General features: G+C 45.2%; 4 protein-coding genes across 4 annotated transcripts in view; 1 reads left to right on the top strand and 3 right to left on the bottom strand.

Annotated features, from left to right (window-relative positions):
• The first annotated feature begins 335 nt into the window (after positions 1-335).
• LOC125374755 (keratin-associated protein 10-4-like) lies at positions 336-3,045 on the top strand. The gene is made up of 3 exons (XM_048386177.1): positions 336-400; positions 1,539-2,194; positions 2,279-3,045. The coding sequence occupies exons 1-3, from the start codon at positions 336-338 to the stop codon at positions 3,043-3,045; spliced, it is 1,488 nt and encodes a 495-aa protein (XP_048242134.1).
• A 214-nt stretch (positions 3,046-3,259) lies between these two features.
• LOC125374754 (ATP synthase subunit a-like) lies at positions 3,260-5,279 on the bottom strand. Its single transcript, XM_048386175.1, has 2 exons — positions 5,215-5,279; positions 3,260-4,076 (listed from the first exon to the last, which is right to left on the bottom strand). Exons 1-2 carry the CDS (start codon positions 5,277-5,279, stop codon positions 3,260-3,262), a joined length of 882 nt encoding a protein of 293 aa, XP_048242132.1.
• A 495-nt stretch (positions 5,280-5,774) lies between these two features.
• LOC125377816 (cation-dependent mannose-6-phosphate receptor-like) lies at positions 5,775-10,246 on the bottom strand. The gene is made up of 4 exons (XM_048391857.1): positions 10,127-10,246; positions 9,582-9,676; positions 8,469-8,595; positions 5,775-6,192 (listed from the first exon to the last, which is right to left on the bottom strand). Exons 2-4 carry the CDS (start codon positions 9,671-9,673, stop codon positions 6,136-6,138), a joined length of 276 nt encoding a protein of 91 aa, XP_048247814.1. The 5' UTR covers positions 9,674-9,676; positions 10,127-10,246; the 3' UTR covers positions 5,775-6,135.
• A 1,412-nt stretch (positions 10,247-11,658) lies between these two features.
• LOC124121818 (tetraspanin-1-like) overlaps positions 11,659-20,017 on the bottom strand; it is a 31,210-nt gene continuing 22,851 nt past the window's right edge. Inside the window, exons 8-9 of the mRNA XM_046484895.2 lie at positions 17,305-17,379; positions 11,659-13,243 (exon numbers count right to left, since the gene is read on the bottom strand). Of these exons, the coding sequence (XP_046340851.2) occupies positions 17,308-17,379 (72 nt within the window). The 3' untranslated portion in view covers positions 11,659-13,243; positions 17,305-17,307. The remainder of the gene's footprint in view (positions 13,244-17,304; positions 17,380-20,017) is intronic.

Here is a 20,017-nt window from a genome sequence, read left to right as displayed (position 1 = left end):
AACACACACACACACACACACACACACACACATGCACGTCTATATAGTAGTGGCATAATCTTGAAAGCGACGTTTAACTTTGTCCATTTCCGTAACCTGCATGAAGAATTGGGATGGGTTGTACTTTAACTAATGGACACTATCTGACAATGTGACTGGCTGAATGTACATTCGCCATTGTGACTAGCTGACACATTATGACGCAACTACTTTTCATTAATTCGCAAATCTACAACTAGCCACAGGATCAGTACCACAAAGTTAAGAAACATCACCCCACCCATTAGAAACCCCGGATTCCTATAAACCGTGGAAGCAGACAACAGACAGCAGACATGGACGGACTGCTCGTGAGATACAGCGCATGCGTCGAGTCGACGGGTCGCATGGACCAATACACGTAGAGCATCCACTTGCCCTGCGAATGTAAACAAACAATGAGTAAGTGAGTATGGTTTTACGCCGCTGTGAGCAATATCGCAGAAATACCCCGGCAGGGGACACCATACATGGGAATCGAACCCTGTGCCCCGGCGTGACGAGGGAACGCGTTCACCACTAGGATATCATCACTGCTAAGGCAGCCGACACATACTTCTTCGTCTTGGTGTTTAAGATAGTTTAAAACTTCTGTTGAAAAAACAGTGTCCCCAGCTGAAATTAGGATTTAACAATTCTTTAAAGAAATCCCCCCATGCTTCAGGTGCAATCGTAGACTACCGAACGACTCGTTAAGTATTTTTTCACAAGTCTCCAGAAAGATGTACAATTCTTATCATTTGCTGCATCACATATACTCGTAGTTACTGAAAGTTTAAAGTTAATCTTCTTTTCATTACATAAAGCTTTGAACTTATTTCTAGCTTCTTTAAATAATTTATAATTTTCTTGAGAGGAATATTTTCTAAATACATTCAATTTTTTATATTTCTCTCGTTTGGACTCCTCATAATTTCGATCAAACCATTCCGGCTGTCATAGAGATAAGCTATTAGACTGCCTTATCTTCATATCTGTCCCACAGAAATGTAAAATGTGTTGTAATTTCTCCACTGCATTTTTAACCTCTGAATATACACACTTTGTGAAATCATCAAACATGTCTTGTACTATACTACTATTAATATTGCTGGAATAAGTTACTGATTTATTCACATCTTTCCTCCACACAACTACCATCTAGCGTTGGTCGCTGGTTTTAATCAATTAGAGAGGAAAACGTGGCACACAACGGTAGATGATCTGATTAAGTTCGTGATACAACATTAAAATCTTCACATGGTCATAGATACATGCTGACACGCAAATGTAATCTGGTGTACTGTAACGTGGTGTACTGTAATCTAGTGTACTGTAACCTGGTGTACTGTAACCTGGTGTACTGTAATCCGGTGTACTGTAACCTGGTGTACTGTGACCTGGTGTACTGTAACCTGGTGTACTGTAACCTGGTGTACTGTAGCCTGGTGTACTGTAACCTTGTGTACTGTGACCTGATGTACTGTAAACCTGGTGTACTGTAACCTGGTGTACTGTAGCCTGGTGTACTGTAATCTGGTGTACTGTTACCTGGTGTACTGTGACCTGGTGTACAGTAATCTGGTGTACTATAACCTGGTGTACTGTAACCTGGTGTACTGTAATCTAGTGTACTGTAACCTGGTGTACTGTAACCTGGTGTACTGTTACCTGGTGTACTGTGACCTGGTGTACAGTAATCTGGTGTACTATAACCTGGTGTACTGTAACCTGGTGTACTGTAATCTAGTGTACTGTAACATGGTGTACTGTAACCTGGTGTACTGTAGCCTGGTGTACTGTAATCTAGTGTACTGTAATCTGATGTACTGTAACCTGGTGTACTGTAACCTGGTGTACTGTAGCCTGGTGTACTGTAATCTTGTGTACTGTTACCTGGTGTACTGTAATCTGGTGTACTGTAACCTGATGTACTGTAACCTGGTGTACTGTAACCTGATGTACTGTAATCTAGTGTACTGTAACCTGGTGTACTGTAACCCGATGTACTGTAACCTGATGTACTGTAATCCGGTGTACTGTAACCTGGTGTACTGTAATCTGGTGTACTATAACCTGGTGTACTGTAATCTAGTGTACTGTAATCTAGTTTACTGTAACCTGGTGTACTGTAACCTGGTGTACTGTAATCTTGTGTACTGTAACCTGGTGTACTGTAACCTGGTGTAATGTAATCTGGTGTACTATAACCTGGTGTACTGTAACCTGGTGTACTGTAACCTGGTGTACTGTAATCTAGTGTACTGTAACCTGGTGTACTGTAACCTGGTGTACTGTAGCCTGGTGTACTGTAATCTAGTGTACTGTTACCTGGTGTACTGCAACCTGGTGTACTGTAATCTAGTGTACTGTAATCTAGTGTACTGTAACCTGGTGTACTGTAACCTGGTGTACTGTAATCTAGTGTACTGTAACCTGGTGTACTGTAACCTGGTGTACTGTGACCTGATGTACTGTAACCTGGTGTACAGTAATCTGGTGTACTGTAACCTGGGGTACTGTAACCTGGTGTACTGTAATCTGGTGTACTTTAATCTGGTGTACTGTAACCTGGTGTACTGTAACCTGGTGTACTGTAATCTGGTGTACTGTTACCTGGTGTACTGTAATCTAGTGTACTGTAATCTGGTGTACTGTTACCTGTTGTACTGTAATCTGGTGTACTGTAACCTGATGTACTGTAATCTGGTGTACTGTTACCTGGTGTACTGTAATCTAGTGTACTGTAATCTGGTGTTCTGTTACCTGTTGTACTGCAATCTGGTGTACTGTAACCTGGTGTACTGTAACCTGGTGTACTGTAATCTGGTGTACTGTTACGTGGTGTACTGTAATCTAGTGTACTGTAATCCGGTGTACTGTTACCTGTTGTACTGTAATCTGGTGTACTGTTACCTGGTGTACTGTAATCTAGTGTACTGTAATCTGGTGTACTGTTACCTGGTGTACTGTAACCTGGTGTACTGTTTCCTGTTTTACTGTAACCCGAAGCACCAACATATGTAAAGTCACCTTCATCTGAGTGTCTTTCATTTAGTACGTACAAGCCAAAGGTTTTACACATTTCCAGGAAATCTCTGCAATAACTATTTCCAACCAGATCTCTATTCTTGCGTGTAGCATACTTAGTATATAAATAGTTATTGCAGAGATTTCCTGGAAATGTGTAAAACCTTTGGCTTGTACGTACTAAATGAAAGACACTCAGATGAAGGTGACTTTACATATGTTGGTGCTTCGGGTTACAGTAAAACAGGAAACAGTACACCAGGTTACAGTACACCAGGTAACAGTACACCAGATTACAGTACACTAGATTACAGTACACCAGGTAACAGTACACCAGATTACAGTACAACAGGTAACAGTACACCGGATTACAGTACACCAGGTAACAGTACACAAGATTACAGTACACCAGGCTACAGTACACCAGGTTACAGTAAACTAGATTACAGTACACTAGATTACAGTACACCAGGTTATAGTACACCAGATTACAGTACACCAGGTTACAGTACACCGGATTACAGTACATCAGGTTACAGTACATCAGGTTACAGTACACCAGGTTACAGTACACTAGATTACAGTACATCAGGTTACAGTACACCAGGTTACAGTACATCAGGTTACAGTACACCAGATTACAGTACACCAGGTAACAGTACACAAGATTACAGTACACCAGGCTACAGTACACCAGGTTACAGTACACCAGGTTACAGTACATCAGATTACAGTACACTAGATTACAGTACACCAGGCTACAGTACACCAGGTTACAGTACACCATGTTACAGTACACTAGATTACAGTACACCAGGTTACAGTACACCAGGTTATAGTACACCAGATTACTGTACACCAGGTCACAGTACACCAGGTAACAGTACACCAGGTTACAGTACACCAGGTTACAGTACACTAGATTACAGTACACCAGGTTACAGTACACCAGGTTATAGTACACCAGATTACTGTACACCAGGTCACAGTACACCAGGTAACAGTACACCAGATTACAGTACACCAGGCTACAGTACACCAGGTTACAGTACACCAGGTTTACAGTACATCAGGTCACAGTACACAAGGTTACAGTACACCAGGCTACAGTACACCAGGTTACAGTACACCAGGTTACAGTACACCAGGTCACAGTACACCAGGTTACAGTACACCGGATTACAGTACACCAGGTTACAGTACACCAGGTTACAGTACACTAGATTACAGTACACCACGTTACAGTACACCAGATTACATTTGCGTGTCAGCATGTATCTATGACCATGTGAAGATTTTAATGTTGTATCACGAACTTAATCAGATCATCTACCGTTGTGTGCCACGTTTTCCTCTCTAATTGATTAAAACCAGCGACCAACGCTAGATGGTAGTTGTGTGGAGGAAAGATGTGAATAAATCAGTAACTTATTCCAGCAATATTAATAGTAGTATAGTACAAGACATGTTTGATGATTTCACAAAGTGTGTATATTCAGAGGTTAAAAATGCAGTGGAGAAATTACAACACATTTTACATTTCTGTGGGACAGATATGAAGATAAGGCAGTCTAATAGCTTATCTCTATGACAGCCGGAATGGTTTGATCGAAATTATGAGGAGTCCAAACGAGAGAAATATAAAAAATTGAATGTATTTAGAAAATATTCCTCTCAAGAAAATTATAAATTATTTAAAGAAGCTAGAAATAAGTTCAAAGCTTTATGTAATGAAAAGAAGATTAACTTTAAACTTTCAGTAACTACGAGTATATGTGATGCAGCAAATGATAAGAATTGTACATCTTTCTGGAGACTTGTGAAAAAATACTTAACGAGTCGTTCGGTAGTCTACGATTGCACCTGAAGCATGGGGGGATTTCTTTAAAGAATTGTTAAATCCTAATTTCAGCTGGGGACACTGTTTTTTCAACAGAAGTTTTAAACTATCTTAAACACCAAGACGAAGAAGTATGTGTCGGCTGCCTTAGCAGTGATGATATCCTAGTGGTGAACGCGTTCCCTCGTCACGCCGGGGCACAGGGTTCGATTCCCATGTATGGTGTCCCCTGCCGGGGTATTTCTGCGATATTGCTCACAGCGGCGTAAAACCATACTCACTTACTCATTGTTTGTTTACATTCGCAGGGCAAGTGGATGCTCTACGTGTATTGGTCCATGCGACCCGTCGACTCGACGCATGCGCTGTATCTCACGAGCAGTCCGTCCATGTCTGCTGTCTGTTGTCTGCTTCCACGGTTTATAGGAATCCGGGGTTTCTAATGGGTGGGGTGATGTTTCTTAACTTTGTGGTACTGATCCTGTGGCTAGTTGTAGATTTGCGAATTAATGAAAAGTAGTTGCGTCATAATGTGTCAGCTAGTCACAATGGCGAATGTACATTCAGCCAGTCACATTGTCAGATAGTGTCCATTAGTTAAAGTACAACCCATCCCAATTCTTCATGCAGGTTACGGAAATGGACAAAGTTAAACGTCGCTTTCAAGATTATGCCACTACTATATAGACGTGCATGTGTGTGTGTGTGTGTGTGTGTGTGTGTGTGTTTGTTTGGTGATCGTGCGTGCGCGCGCGCATGTGTGTGAACATTGTACATACATACCATTTTATAACATCTCACCAAACACGCTCTATCCTCTACACCACGGAGGCGGTCAACGAATTGTGTGAGATATGCATATGACAGGCAACATAAACACGCACCCTTTTCAAACAAACAATTTAATAAATGATCTATACTGGAAACAATTAATTGCACTGCGAGGTCCATACGAAGAACAAACTATTATGACGTCATCGGCAGGCTGGAAGGGGGTCGTTTGCTCATTAATATTCATGTCCTGAATCAAAACGAGGCCTCCTCGACTTGCGGAACATCCAATGTGAATACATATTCGAATGTCACACTTTGACGTATACAAAACACGACAAAACACAATAACAATCACACCATGTATTCTCTGCTGTAAGAGTGTCACTCATATTATGTGACCCGGTCGTGTAAATGATGAGACTGCTCGTGACCGACCAACACAGACATCTTGAAGATGACAGCCAACACAGGCCTCAGATCTGGTCGTACCGGCTGACCTTGCCACACCGTACAGTGAAGAGCACGCCGCCCTGCAGTGGAAGGGAGATAACTCGTGCATCGGTCGCCAACACAATGTACATGTATATAGAACTGCAACTTTACTCTTTGAAAGTTATTATTAACAGCAGAAATTCTGCTACAATCGTGCTCAACTGGTACCATGAAAATAACTTGAGGTGTAATTTATATCATTCTAAGGTAAGCAGTTAGTCTAAAGTAGCTCTGCAGTAAGTCTAAAGTAGCTCTGCAGTAAGTCTAAAGTAGCTCTGCCGTAAGTCTAATGTAGCTCTGCAGTAAGTCTAAAGTAGCTCTGCCGTAAGTCTAATGTAGCTCTGCAGTAAGGCTAATGTAAGTCTGTTGTAAGTCTAATGTAGCTCTGCAGTAAGTCAAATATAGGTCTGTAGTAAGTCTAATGTATCTCTGCAGTAAGTCTGATGTAGGTCTGCAGTAAGCCTAATGTAGGTATGTAGTTAGTCTAATAAAGGTCTGCAGTAAGTCTAATCTAGGTCTGCAGTAAGTCTAATGTAGGTCTGTTGTAAGTCTAATGTAGGTCTGTAGTAAGTCCAATGTAGGTCAGCAGTAAGTCTAATGTAGGTCTACGGTAAGTCTAATGTAGGTCTGTTGTAAGTCTAAAGTGGCTCTGCAGTAAGTCTAATCTAGGTCTGTAGTAAGTCTAATGTAGGTCTGCAGTAAGTCTAATGTAGGTCTACGGTAAGTCTAAAGTAGTTCTGTAGTAAGTCCAATGTAGGTTTGCAGTAAGTCTAATGTAGGTCTTTTGTAAGTCTAAAGTGGCTCTGCAGTAAGTCTAAAGTAGCTCTGCAGTAAGTATAATGTAGGTTTGCTGTAAGCCTAATGTAGGTTTGCAGTAAGTCTAAAGTAGCTCTGCTGTAAGCCTAATGTAGCTCTGCTGTAAGCCTAATGTAGGTTTGCAGTAAGTCTAATGTAGGTCTGCAGTAAGTCTAATGTAGGTCTGTAGTAAGCCTAATGTAGGTTTGCAGTAAGTCTAAAGTAGTTCTGTAGTAAGTCTAATGTAGGTTTGCAGTAAGTCTAATGTAGGTCTGTAGTACGTCTGTGGTAGGTATGTTATAAGTCTGAAGTAGGTCTGCTGTAAGCCTAATGTAGCTCTGCTGTAAGCCTAATGTAGGTTTGCAGTAAGTCTAATGTAGGTCTGCTGTAAGCCTAATGTAGGTTTGCAGTAAGTCTAAAGTAGTTCTGTAGTAAGTCTAATGTAGGTTTGCAGTAAGTCTAATGTAGGTCTGTAGTACGTCTGTGGTAGGTATGTTATAAGTCTGAAGTAGGTCTGCTGTAAGCCTAATGTAGCTCTGCTGTAAGCCTAATGTAGGTTTGCAGTAAGTCTAAAGTAGTTCTGCAGTAAGTCTAATGTAGGTTTGCAGTAAGTCTAAAGTAGTTCTGTAGTATGTTTAAAGTAGGTCTGTAGCAAGCCTGAGGTTGGTCTCTGTAGTAGGTCTGACGTAGGTATGTAGTAAGTTTATGTAGGTCTGTAGTTGGTCTGAAGTGGGTCTTTTGTAAGTATGAAGAAAGTCTGTAGTACATCTGAAAAAGGTCTGTATATGTCTAGAGTACGTCTGTGGTAGGTCTGACGTCGGTCTGTAGCAAGTCTGTAGTAAATCTGACGTAGGTCTGATTCAGTCTGAATATTTCATAAAATGTAGGGTAAGTTAGCTAATCTTTCGACCTCCAATACATCAAACACAATAGGCTTCTGAGAGCCTAGACGTGGTGTTTAACCCACGAAACCAATATTGTATAATGGCAAATTAAATGTAATTTAGATTTTTTAAAACAATATTTCCAAACCCAAAGATATATATCTCATATGAGTAAGCATATACTGAGATGAACGCGTCTTATGTTAAACATTAATGCCGGATAATCACAATGTCCCATGTGTTCGTAACGGTCCTTTTGAATTGAAACAGTCGCAGCGTCACGACTGATTGAAGGATTTGTTGACGGTGTAGGAGTGAGTGAGTTGGGTTTGGCGCCGCTTTTAACAATATTCCAGTTATAACGGGGCGTGTCAGCTTAGTGTGGGAGGAAAGCCCGAAGTGATGCAGGTCTCAGACGTTTACCACTTCGGTGAAACCCACGAGCACGGGTATGGTGCTGACAAACCTAGAAACATAATCGGGGCGAACCGGGATTCGAACCCACAATCATAGGTTTCTGGCGTGCCCAAGGGACGCAACTCTGCACAGCGAATCACGGCGCCATAGACGACTGGGCCACCCGTGCCCCCTTGATGGTGTAGGAGATATAGATGTGCGACATCAGGCAAACCTACCTTGATGAGGCCGGGGATACTGGACCAGAAGTTGAGATTGGGGATGATTTCCTTGCCCTCCGCTTTCCTCACAAACTTCTGTATAGAGACACCGCCAACGGCATACACGACAGACAACACCACCACCCTGGGAACAGCACATTGGTGATCTAGTAAATACACTAGGGTAGGGTGCATTCACATCAATCTGAATTGAAACCTGTATAGTGGTATGAAAATGTTTACAAGACACCGGATATAAACATTCCGCGAAGTAACGCATTCGTAGAAGGACAAATACCATTCGTGACCAGCTCGATATATTCCGGGAAAAGCTGGATAGCGACTCGTGCCCCTCTCGTGGCCATTTTTGCGACCGGGTTCCGTCTAAGCGCAAAGGGGCGGAGCCAAAAGATTTGTAAACTCGTTGCATATTTATTCACGTATATTTCCCCCTATATTACATATATTTCAGATGCAACTTAAAGCACATCGGGATATGTGGTACTATATTGTATGATTTGACACATTTAACTGTATCGTGGGTATATTTGTAGATGCAAGACATATGTAAAACCAAAAGTTATTCCTGTGGGATTCTTTGACCGAAGATACGCGCATTTTGATTGGTTTGTGGTAATCGCACATAACATTCATCGTTAGGAGGACGAGTCTTCTTGAAGCTGACGGAAAGGGGCGAGTGGTGACGAATGGGCCAAATACAGCACTTTCTCATTGCTATTGCGCATGCACAGCTTCGGAAAACTCTTCGCTTTCAATAATGCGCGCGGGGAATCCAATCGATCGTAGTTTACTCCGTGGTTTAGAAACGAAAATGTCTTTGGCGTAAAACGCGTGAAAATGGCTGCTCATTTGCATCATTTATGAATAGGCGGAAGGAGCAAAGAAAGTTGTCGGAGCGACACCAACCTTCCCCCATAAACGCCAAGGGGAAGGGGTCGAGCTCCGCGGGTAGCTAGTACAAGCAGAGCGTTTAATCCATACCTGTGGTTGTATTACCCGCCTAAAATCTACTGTATCACGTGTGAACTTTACTGGCTGACATTATTAAAACATTGTTATTGCAATAAAATGTCTTATAGTGGAGGATGATGCTTCCCACTGTATACTCACGCTATAACGAGGATGCTTCCTACAGAGAGACTGTAGGTGACCGTAACGGTTCCGCCGGTAGATTCGCAGGCGTACTTACTGGTGAGAGTCATCAGCTGGTTCAACACAGTTTAAAGAGGAAATATAATATTACGGCACTGCAGCTCACCTGGTTATTACAATACATGGTTTAGTTTAGTAGTTCCAGACACCAAATGGTTTAAGATAGTGGTTTAATAACTTAGAAGAGTTACGTCCCTTGGATATGCGGGGATCCGTTGTTTCATGTTGGAAATCCCGATTCTTATCCATAGATTGTCAACGCAATATCCGTTATCATAGCTTTTACCAATATTTAACATAGCACGATCTGAAACACGTTTGGCATTTTTCCCTCAAATTTTCGAGTCTGGACCAGACAAGCCAGTGATTGACCTCATGAGCATAGATCCACGCAATTGGGATGGATGTCATGCATCAACCAAGTCAGCGAGCCTGACCATTCAACCAAAGATGCGTTGAACCCAACCTAGTCACTGAGAAATGTACGAATGGGAAGGACTTACGTATTTTCCGCTCTTAGCTGGTTTTTCCCCCACAGCTTTGAGTGTGCCCTCAACCGACTTGTCACAAACCAGTGTAATGATGGCGGACCTGCGGAACAACTAGATGTAGCCGTGTGCGCTGTGCCTTGTGCGTTGTGTGTTGTGTGTGGCGCGTTGTGTGTTGTGCGTTGTGTGTTGTGTGCTGTGTCTTGCGTCTTGTGCGATGTGCGTTTGTTGATTAACGCCACACTCAGCAATATTCCAGCTATATCCAATTCTGTACCTCCATGTTCCCAAATCAATTCCCATACTTCCGGATACTTCCGTTTTTTTCCCTTAATGTCGGCACTACACTGTTAATATTGAGGGACAAATCAACAATTTTACGCCTCCGTCAAAAACCACTGTCCACCTTGTGAAGGGCGGGTAACTCTCTCTACCTGTAACGTATCACCGTGATCTGTTTCCTGGTTGTAGATACCCGAACCGCCATTCCTTCTATGTTTCAATATATTCTGAACTTCTATGTTACTTTTGAGTCATTTACATATTGCAACGATCTTATCTGAATAAATGTCCACTAAACCACAGATATATGATGAAACATTGGTACATGCACTGTACTTGTTCACATCGTAGGCTAAGCGAGGTGAGGTGAAATGGGGTTGAACATCGCGTCCAAGATTATTGCACTTATATAGCGACCGTGTGTGTGTGTGTGTGTGTGTGTGGCTGCTTATACTAGTCCGGACTGATGCCGATTTATAGTGCTAGCTCACTGAGATACCATGCCGCAGTTTAACATGAATACCCCACTCAGACACAGTATACTTACTCCAAGCCTAGCAGTCTTTGTTTTTGCGCCTTACTACCAAGCCCCGGACAGGGTAACAACAAGTACCATATTTTAACGTCTTTTGGTATGACGCGGCCGGGGATCGAGCTCCGGACAATCCGCTCTACCACTAGACTACGGAGGCGGTCGTAGGCTTTAAGGAAGAAGAGGACGCTACTGAAAGGGTACAATTAACTAACGAGGTACATGTTATTATCAGATAAGTGATTTCGGGTTCTGTATTTCAGTATCTAAATGTCACGTGTCGTGTGGGTACAAAGTGTATCGTGACAAAGTGGGCACAGCAGCAAGGTGCACATGTATTGATGTTGAGTTGATTATCATTCGACTCAATCAAATTTCTTAATTTATTTTCCCTGCTGTTGTATAAGACGGGGTTTTTAAACTCTTGACCGTAGTTGTAGTAGTGGTGGTGGTAGCAGTAGTAGTAGTAATGGTGGAGGTAGTAGTAGTAGTAGTTGTAGTAGTAGTAGTAGTAGTAGTATAGGAGTAGTAGCACTAGTGGTTCCGGCAATAGTAGTAGTAGTAGTAGTTGTAGAAGTAGTAGTAGTGGTGGTGGTGGTGGCAGTAGTAATAATAGTAATAGTAGTAATAGTAGTAGTAGTAGTAGTAGTGGTAGCAGTAGTAGTAGTTGTTGTTGTTGTCATGCTCATGCTTAGATGAATATGTCTGCGAAGTCACGAGAAAACAATTAACGGAACAAATAACATGATTTTATTTCATTTCTGTCAACAAAGGGTTGTTCCTGTAAACAGCATCAATACTACTTCCGGTCTCCACTGGAGGATAGTCAGGTGTCATCATAGATTCCAAACAACATCAGACACACTAGGCGGTGTCAAGACATCAGACACACTAGGCTGTGTCAAGACATCAGACACACTAGGCGGTGTCAAGACATCAGACACTAGGCTGTGTCAAGACATCAGACACTAGGCTGTGTCAAGACATCAGACACACTAGGCTGTGTCAAGACATCAGACACTAGGCTGTGTCAAGACATCAGACACTAGGCTGTGTCAAGACATCAGACACACTAGGCTGTGTCAAGACATCAGACACACTAGGTTGTGTCAAGACATCAGACACTAGGCTGTGTCAAGACATCAGACACACTAGGTTGTGTCAAGACATCAGACACATTAGGCTGTGTCAAGACATCAGACACACTAGGTTGTGTCTTGTGACTTCGGATCAGTAGCTTTAACATCCTTCACATTTCTCTTCTTGCACCGATGTATCGAGGGTGAGCGTATGCATATTGACATACTTACAATATCATAGTCCTTCCAAACTATTTTAACAAACATTAAACTATAAGGCATCAGTTAGTGTCCAACTATGTGCGCTTAGGTGTGGTAAAAAAACCCAGAAAAAATCAAATTGAATGACAAAATTCACCATATCTATAATATGAACACAGTCTTATGAAAAAGAACAAAATATTATTATCAAATAAAAGATTGTAACACGAATTTCTGCTACATTGTTGCTGACAACAAACACTTGTTGAATGGAATTCGAAGCCCTGAAATCACATTCACAGCGTAAGAACACTTTTCTTGATAAGAATTTTCTTTTCAATCCAAAATGTGACGAGCGTCCATTCGGCTTGTCGAAATGGATACCAAGTTATTATATTTTAATAGTAAACGATATTTATCAGAACAACTTGGATTTATTTGATTGTATACATATTGCTAACCATCGGATTATTATTCGCATCTCAAGAATGTTATATTTTACCTCAAATTATCTCAAAATTGCAAATTGACAATGTTTGCGTGATCAGTTCAATTTACGTGGTAGCTATTTTGCGACAAATCAAAATTGATAAAAAATACGAATATTGTGCATTCTACAGATTCTTTTTAGAAAGGTGTGTTGGTATATATCTTTAATTATAGCTGCATTGTAAACAAGGAAAATTCACCAAAAGACTCTGTCCATTACAGTGTATCAAACAATGATGCCATGATGTATGTACGTGTCCTCAACAAAAGAAAGTATACATTTGGTCATTCATATATCAAATGTATATGATGTCAACGTGTGTTGTACAATGGTTCAATTTGCCTTTATACAAATAAAATGTCCTGATGACCATTGGTTTTGAATTTAATGTACATCAGACAAGTAGCACTATTTACAGCAAACGGTTTAGCACTATATACAGGAAAACTACAACAACATTCTCTCCACGAGAGTCAGTGGAGGAATTGTATCGAACAACCACGTTGAGCGTCTTGAGATCACAGATACACCACACTCCATTGAAGAATCTGAAATATGTATCAGTATATTAGTGATGGCGTAAATACAACATATGCATCCAGTCTGGAATAACAAACACGTTATTTGTTCACGTGAGCTGCTAACATTTCTCCCTCCTTACGGCTCACCTATTCCCCCCCACCCATCCCTCCTATGCCCCACACCACCCTCCCACACCTGCCCCACACACCCCTCCAACCCATCCCCCACCTCTCCATCCACGTCTGCCCCACACCACCCTCCCACACCTGCCCCACACACCCCTCCAACCCATCCCCCACCTCTCCATCCACGTCTGCCCCACACCACCCTCCCACACATGCCCCACCTCTCCATCCAACCCATCCCCCACCTCTCCATCCATCTATGCCCCACACACCCCTCCCACACATGCCCCAACTCTCCATCCACCTATACCCCACCTCTCTTTCCATCTATGCCCTACCTCTCCTCCCACCTATACCCCACCTCTCTTTCCATCTATGCCCCAACTCTCTTCCCATCTATGCCCAACCTCTATACCCATCTATCCCCCACCTCTCTTTCCATCTATGCCCCAACTCTCTTCCCATCTATGCCCCACCTCTCCACCCATCTATGCCCCACCTCTCTTCCCCTCTATGCCCAAACTCTTCCCATCTATACCCCACCTCTCCACCCATCTATGCCCCACCTCTCTTCCCATCTATGCCCCACCTCTCCACCCATCTATGCCCAACCTCTCTTCCCATCTATGCCCCAACTCTCAACCCATCTATGCCCCAACTCTCTTCCCATCTATGCCCCACCTCTCCACCCATCTATGCCCCACCTCTCTTCCCATCTATGCCCCAACTCTCCACCAATCTATACCCCACCTCTCCACCCATCTATGCCCCACCTCTCTTCCCATCTATGCCCCAACTCTCAACCCATCTATGCCCCAACTCTCTTCCCATCTATGCCCCACCTCTCCACCCATCTATGCCCCACCTCTCTTCCAATCTATGCCCCACCTCTCTTCCCATCTATGCCCCAACTCTCCACCCATCTATACCCCACCTCTCTTCCAATCTATGCCCCAACTCTCTTACCATCTATGCCCCACCTCTCCACCAATCTATGCCCAGTCTCTCCTCCCATCTATGCCCCACCTCTCTTCCCATCTATGCCCCAACTCTCCACCCATCTATGCCCCACCTCTCTTCCAATCTATGCCCCAACTCTCTTACCATCTATGCCCCACCTCTCCACCCATCTATGCCAAACCTCTCCACCCATCTATGCCCCACCTATCTTCCCATCTATGCCCCAACTCTCTTCCCATCTATGCCCCACCTCTCCACCCATCTATGCCCCACCTCTCTTCCAATCTATGCCCCAACTCTCTTACGATCTATGCCCAACCTCTCCACCCATCTATGCCCCACCTATCTTCCCATCTATGCCCCAACTCTCTTCCCATCTATGCCCCACCTCTCCACCCATCTATGCCCCACCTCTCTTCCAATCTATGCCCCAACTCTCTTCCCATCTATGCCCAACCTCTCCACCCATCTATGCCCCACCTATCTTCCCATCTATGCCCCAACTCTCTTCCCATCTATGCCCCACCTCTCCACCAATCTATGCCCCACCTCTCTTCCAATCTATGCCCCAACTCTATTCCCATCTATGCCCCAACTCTCTTCCCACATATGTCCCACCTCTTCTCCCACATATGTCCCACCTCTCCACCCACATATGCCCAACCTCTATACCCATCTATGCCCCACCTCTCAACCCATCTATGCCCCAACTCTCTTCCCATCTATGCCCGAACTCTCAACCCATCTATGCCCCAACTCTTTTCCCATCTATGCCCCACCTCTCTTCCCATCTATGCCCCAACTCTCTTACCATCTATGCCCCACCTCTCCACCCATCTATGCCCAGTCTCTCCTCCCATCTATGCCCCACCTCTCTTCCCATCTATGCCCCAACTCTCCACCCATCTATGCCCCACCTCTCTGCCAATCTATGCCCCAACTCTCTTACCATCTATGCCCCACCTCTCCACCTATCTTTGCCCAACCTCTCCACCCATCTATGCCCCACCTATCTTCCCATCTATGCCCAAACTCTCTTCCCATCTATGCCCAACCTCTCCACCCATCTATGCCCCACCTCTCTTCCAATCTATGCCCCAACTCTCTTACGATCTATGCCCAACCTCTCCACCCATCTATGCCCCTCTCTTCCCATCTATGCCCCACCTCTCCACCCATCTATGCCCCACCTCTCTTCCAATCTATGCCCCACCGCTCTTCCCATCTATGCCCCACCTCTCTTCCCATCTATGCCCCAACTCTCCACCCATCTATGCCCCACCTCTCTTCCAATCTATGCCCCAACTCTCTTCCCATCTATGCCCCACCTCTCCACCCATCTATGCCCCAACTCTCTTCCCATCTATGCCCCACCTCTCCACCCATCTATGCCCCACCTCTCTTCCCATCTATGCCCCACCTCTCCACCCATCGATACCCCACCTCTCCACCCATCTATGCCCCACCTCTCTTCCCATCTATGCCCCAACTCTCAACCCATCTATGCCCCAACTCTCTTCCCATCTATGCCCCAACTCTCCACCCATCTATGCCCCACCTCTCTTCCCATCTATGCCCCAACTCTCTTACCATCTATGCCCCACCTCTCCACCCATCTATGCCCAGTCTCTCCTCCCATCTATGCCCCACCTCTCTTCCCATCTATGCCCCAACTCTCCACCCATCTATGCCTCACCTCTCTTCCAATCTATGCCCCAACTCTCTTACCATCTATGCCCCACCTCTCCACCCATCTTTGCCCAACCTCTCCACCCATCTATGCCCCACCTATCTTCCCATCTATGCCCAAACTCTCTTCCCATCTATGCCCAACCTCTCCACCCATCTATGCCCCACCTCTCTTCCAATCTATGCCCCAACCCTCTTACGATCTATGCCCAACCTCTCCACCCATCTATGCCCAACCTCTCCACCCATCTATGCCCCAACTCTCTTCCCATCTATGCCCCAACTCTCTTCCCATCTATGCCCCACCTCTCCACCCATCTATGCCCCACCTCTCTTCCAATCTATGCCCCAACTCTATTCCCATCTATGCCCCATCTCTCTTCCCACATATGTCCCACCTCTTCTCCCACATATGTCCCACCTCTCCACCCACATATGCCCCACCTCTCTTCCCATCTATGCCCAACCTCTATACCCATCTATGCCCCACCTATCTTCCCATCTATGCCCCAACTCTCTTCCCATCTATGCCCCACCTCTCCACCCATCTATGCCCCACCTCTCTTCCCATCTATGCCCAACCTCTCTTCCCATCTATGCCTAACCTCTCCACCCGTCTATGCCCCACCTCTCCACCCATCTATGCCCCACCTCTCCACCCATCTATGCCCCAACTCTCTTCCCATCTATGCCCCAACTCTCTCCCCATATATGCCCAACCTCTCCTCCCCTCTATGCACCACCTCTTCTCCCACATATGCCCAACCTCTCTTCCCATCTATGCCCCATCTCTCCACCCATGCCCCATCTCTCCACCCATCTATGCCCAACCTCTCCTCCCATCTATGCGCCCCCCCCCCCCCCCTCTCTTCCCCTCTATGCCCCAACTCTCTTCCCATCTATGCCCAACCTCTCCACCCATCTATGCCCCACCTCTCCACCCATCTATGCCCCACCTCTCAACCCATCTATGCCCCAACTCTCTTCCTATCTATGCCCCAACTCTCTTCCCATATATGCCCAACCTCTCCTCCCATCTATGCCCCACCTCTTCTCCCACATATGCCCCACCTCTCTTCCCATCTATGCCCCATCTCTCCACCCACCTATGCCCCACCTCTCCTCCAACCTATGCCCCACCTCTCCTATCACCTATGCCCCACCTCTCCTCCCACCTATGCCCCACCTCTCCTCCCACCTATGCCCCACCTCTCCTCCCACCTATGCCCCACCTCTCCACCCACCCGTGCCCCACCTCTCCTCCCACCTATGCCCCACCTCTCCTCCCACCTATGCCCCACCTCTCTACTCACCTCCTAAGGTCCTACTTTGTTGTCCTTCTTGACGATCTCATAGAGGATCACAGCCGAGAAGAACGTCAGAAGGAACTGGAACGAGATTCAAGGAAACAACATCAGAAGTGTATGACATGCAACGCCCTTTCATTTAAGAGATTTAGCTTTGTGAGTTTCTGATAACATGGAATTACATAGCTGCTTGTCGTAAGAGGCAACTAACGGGATCGGGTGGTAAGGCTCGCTTACTTGGTTGAAACATGTCATCGTATCCCAATTGCGTGGATCGTTGCTCATGTGGTCAATCACTTGATTACCTGGTCCAGACACGATGATTTACAGACCGCCGTCATAAAGATGGAATATTGCTTTGTGCGGCGTTAAACAAAAATAAACAAACAAACAAACAGCATAGCTTAGACTTTCATTTATCAACAAAACTCGACTAGGTGTTTACTCCGGTATTATATCACATCAACTCTAAAAAAAAGGCACATGACAAAGTTGTTGACTGCTTTGTTGGTTTGTTGTTTAAAGACGATGGGATGTGGATAATCGAGTCCAGACCAGATAATCAGTGACCAGTGATTTACATCGCGACCATCCATCAATCAAGTCAACGAGCCTGACCACCCGATCCCGTTAGTTGCCTCTTAATACAAGCATAGTCGCCTCTTACGACATGCATAGTCGCCTCTTACGACATGCATAGGCGCCTCTTACGACACGCATAGTCGCTTCTTACGACAAGCATAGTCGCCTCTTACGACATGCATAGTCGCCTCTTACGACATGCATAGGCGCCTCTTACGAAATGCATAGGCGCCTCTTACGACATGCACAGTCGCCTCTTAGGACAAGCATAGGCGCCTTTTACGACAAGCATAGGCGCCCCTTACGACATGCATAGTGGCCTCTTACGACATGCTTAGTCGCCTCTTACGACAAGAATAGGCGCCTCTTACGACATGCATAGTCGCCTCTTACGACATGCATAGGCGCCTCTTACGACAAGCATAGTCGCCTCTTACGACAAGCATAGTCGCCTCTTACGACAAGCATAGTCGCCTCTTACGACATGCATAGTCGCCTCTTACGACAAGCATAGTCGCCTCTTACGACAAGCATAGTCGCCTCTTACGACAAGCATAGTCGCCTCCTACGACAAGTATAGTCGCCTTTTACGACAAGCATAGTCGCCTCTTATGACAAGCATAGTCGCCTCTTACGACAAGCATAGTCGCCTCTTACGACATGCATAGTCGCCTCTTACGACATGCATAGTCGCCTCTTACGACATGCATAGTCGCCTCTTACGACAAGCATAGTCGCCTTTTACGACAAGCATAGTCGCCTCTTACGACAAGCATAGTCGCCTCTTACGACAAGCATAGTCGCCTCCTACGACAAGTATAGTCGCCTTTTACGACAAGCATAGTCGCCTCTTATGACAAGCATAGTCGCCTCTTACGACATGCATAGTCGCCTCTTACGAAAAGTACAGTCGCCTCTTAGGACATGCATAGTCGCCTCTTACGACATGCATAGGCGCCTCTTACGAAATGCATAGGCGCCTCTTACGACATGCACAGTCGCCTCTTAGGACAAGCATAGGCGCCTTTTACGACAAGCATAGGCGCCCCTTACGACAAGCATAGTGGCCTCTTACGACATGCTTAGTCGCCTCTTACGACATGAATAGGCGCCTCTTACGACATGCATAGTCGCCTCTTACGACATGCATAGGCGCCTCTTACGACAAGCATAGTCGCCTCTTACGACATGCATAGTCGCCTCTTACGACAAGCATAGTCGCCTCTTACGACATGCATAGTCGCCTCTTACGACAAGCATAGTCGCCTCTTACGACAAGCATAGTCGCCTCTTACGACAAGCATAGTCGCCTCCTACGACAAGTATAGTCGCCTTTTACGACAAGCATAGTCGCCTCTTATGACAAGCATAGTCGCCTCTTACGACAAGCATAGTCGCCTCCTACGACAAGTATAGTCGCCTTTTACGACAAGCATAGTCGCCTCTTATGACAAGCATAGTCGCCTCTTACGACATGCATAGTCGCCTCTTACGAAAAGTACAGTCGCCTCTTAGGACATGCATAGTCGCCTCTTACGACATGCATAGGCGCCTCTTACGAAATGCATAGGCGCCTCTTACGACATGCACAGTCGCCTCTTAGGACAAGCATAGGCGCCTTTTACGACAAGCATAGGCGCCCCTTACGACATGCATAGTGGCCTCTTACGACATGCTTAGTCGCCTCTTACGACATGAATAGGCGCCTCTTACGACATGCATAGTCGCCTCTTACGACATGCATAGGCGCCTCTTACGACAAGCATAGTCGCCTCTTACGACATGCATAGTCGCCTCTTACGACAAGCATAGTCGCCTCTTACGACATGCATAGTCGCCTCTTACGACAAGCATAGTCGCCTCTTACGACAAGCATAGTCGCCTCTTACGACAAGCATAGTCGCCTCCTACGACAAGTATAGTCGCCTTTTACGACAAGCATAGTCGCCTCTTATGACAAGCATAGTCGCCTCTTACGACAAGCATAGTCGCCTCTTACGACATGCATAGTCGCCTCTTACGACATGCATAGTCGCCTCTTACGACATGCATAGTCGCCTCTTACGACAAGCATAGTCGCCTTTTACGACAAGCATAGTCGCCTCTTACGACAAGCATAGTCGCCTCTTACGACAAG

The sequence above is a fragment of the Haliotis rufescens genome, unplaced genomic scaffold (genome assembly GCF_023055435.1).
Source record: "Haliotis rufescens isolate VD_foot unplaced genomic scaffold, xgHalRufe1.0.p SCAF_10, whole genome shotgun sequence".
Taxonomy (NCBI): domain Eukaryota; kingdom Metazoa; phylum Mollusca; class Gastropoda; order Lepetellida; family Haliotidae; genus Haliotis; species Haliotis rufescens.
This window is presented reverse-complemented; position numbering and strand designations above follow the sequence as displayed.

Coding starts and splice junctions, on each gene's coding strand:
- LOC125374755 (XM_048386177.1), top strand. CDS start 336: ATGGACGGACTGCTCGTGAGATACAGCGCATGCGTCGAGTCGACGGGT. Junction 401..1,538: donor GGTCGCATGGACCAATACAC/GTAGAGCATCCA, acceptor GGTGTACTGTAG/CCTGGTGTACTGTAATCTGG. Junction 2,195..2,278: donor GTACTGTAACCTGGTGTACT/GTAACCTGGTGT, acceptor ACTGTAATCTAG/TGTACTGTAACCTGGTGTAC.
- LOC125374754 (XM_048386175.1), bottom strand. CDS start 5,279: ATGGACGGACTGCTCGTGAGATACAGCGCATGCGTCGAGTCGACGGGT. Junction 4,077..5,214: donor GGTCGCATGGACCAATACAC/GTAGAGCATCCA, acceptor GGTGTACTGTAG/CCTGGTGTACTGTAATCTGG.
- LOC125377816 (XM_048391857.1), bottom strand. CDS start 9,673: ATGACTCTCACCAGTAAGTACGCCTGCGAATCTACCGGCGGAACCGTT. Junction 8,596..9,581: donor GGAAGCATCCTCGTTATAGC/GTGAGTATACAG, acceptor TGCTGTTCCCAG/GGTGGTGGTGTTGTCTGTCG. Junction 6,193..8,468: donor GTATCCCCGGCCTCATCAAG/GTAGGTTTGCCT, acceptor CTTCCACTGCAG/GGCGGCGTGCTCTTCACTGT.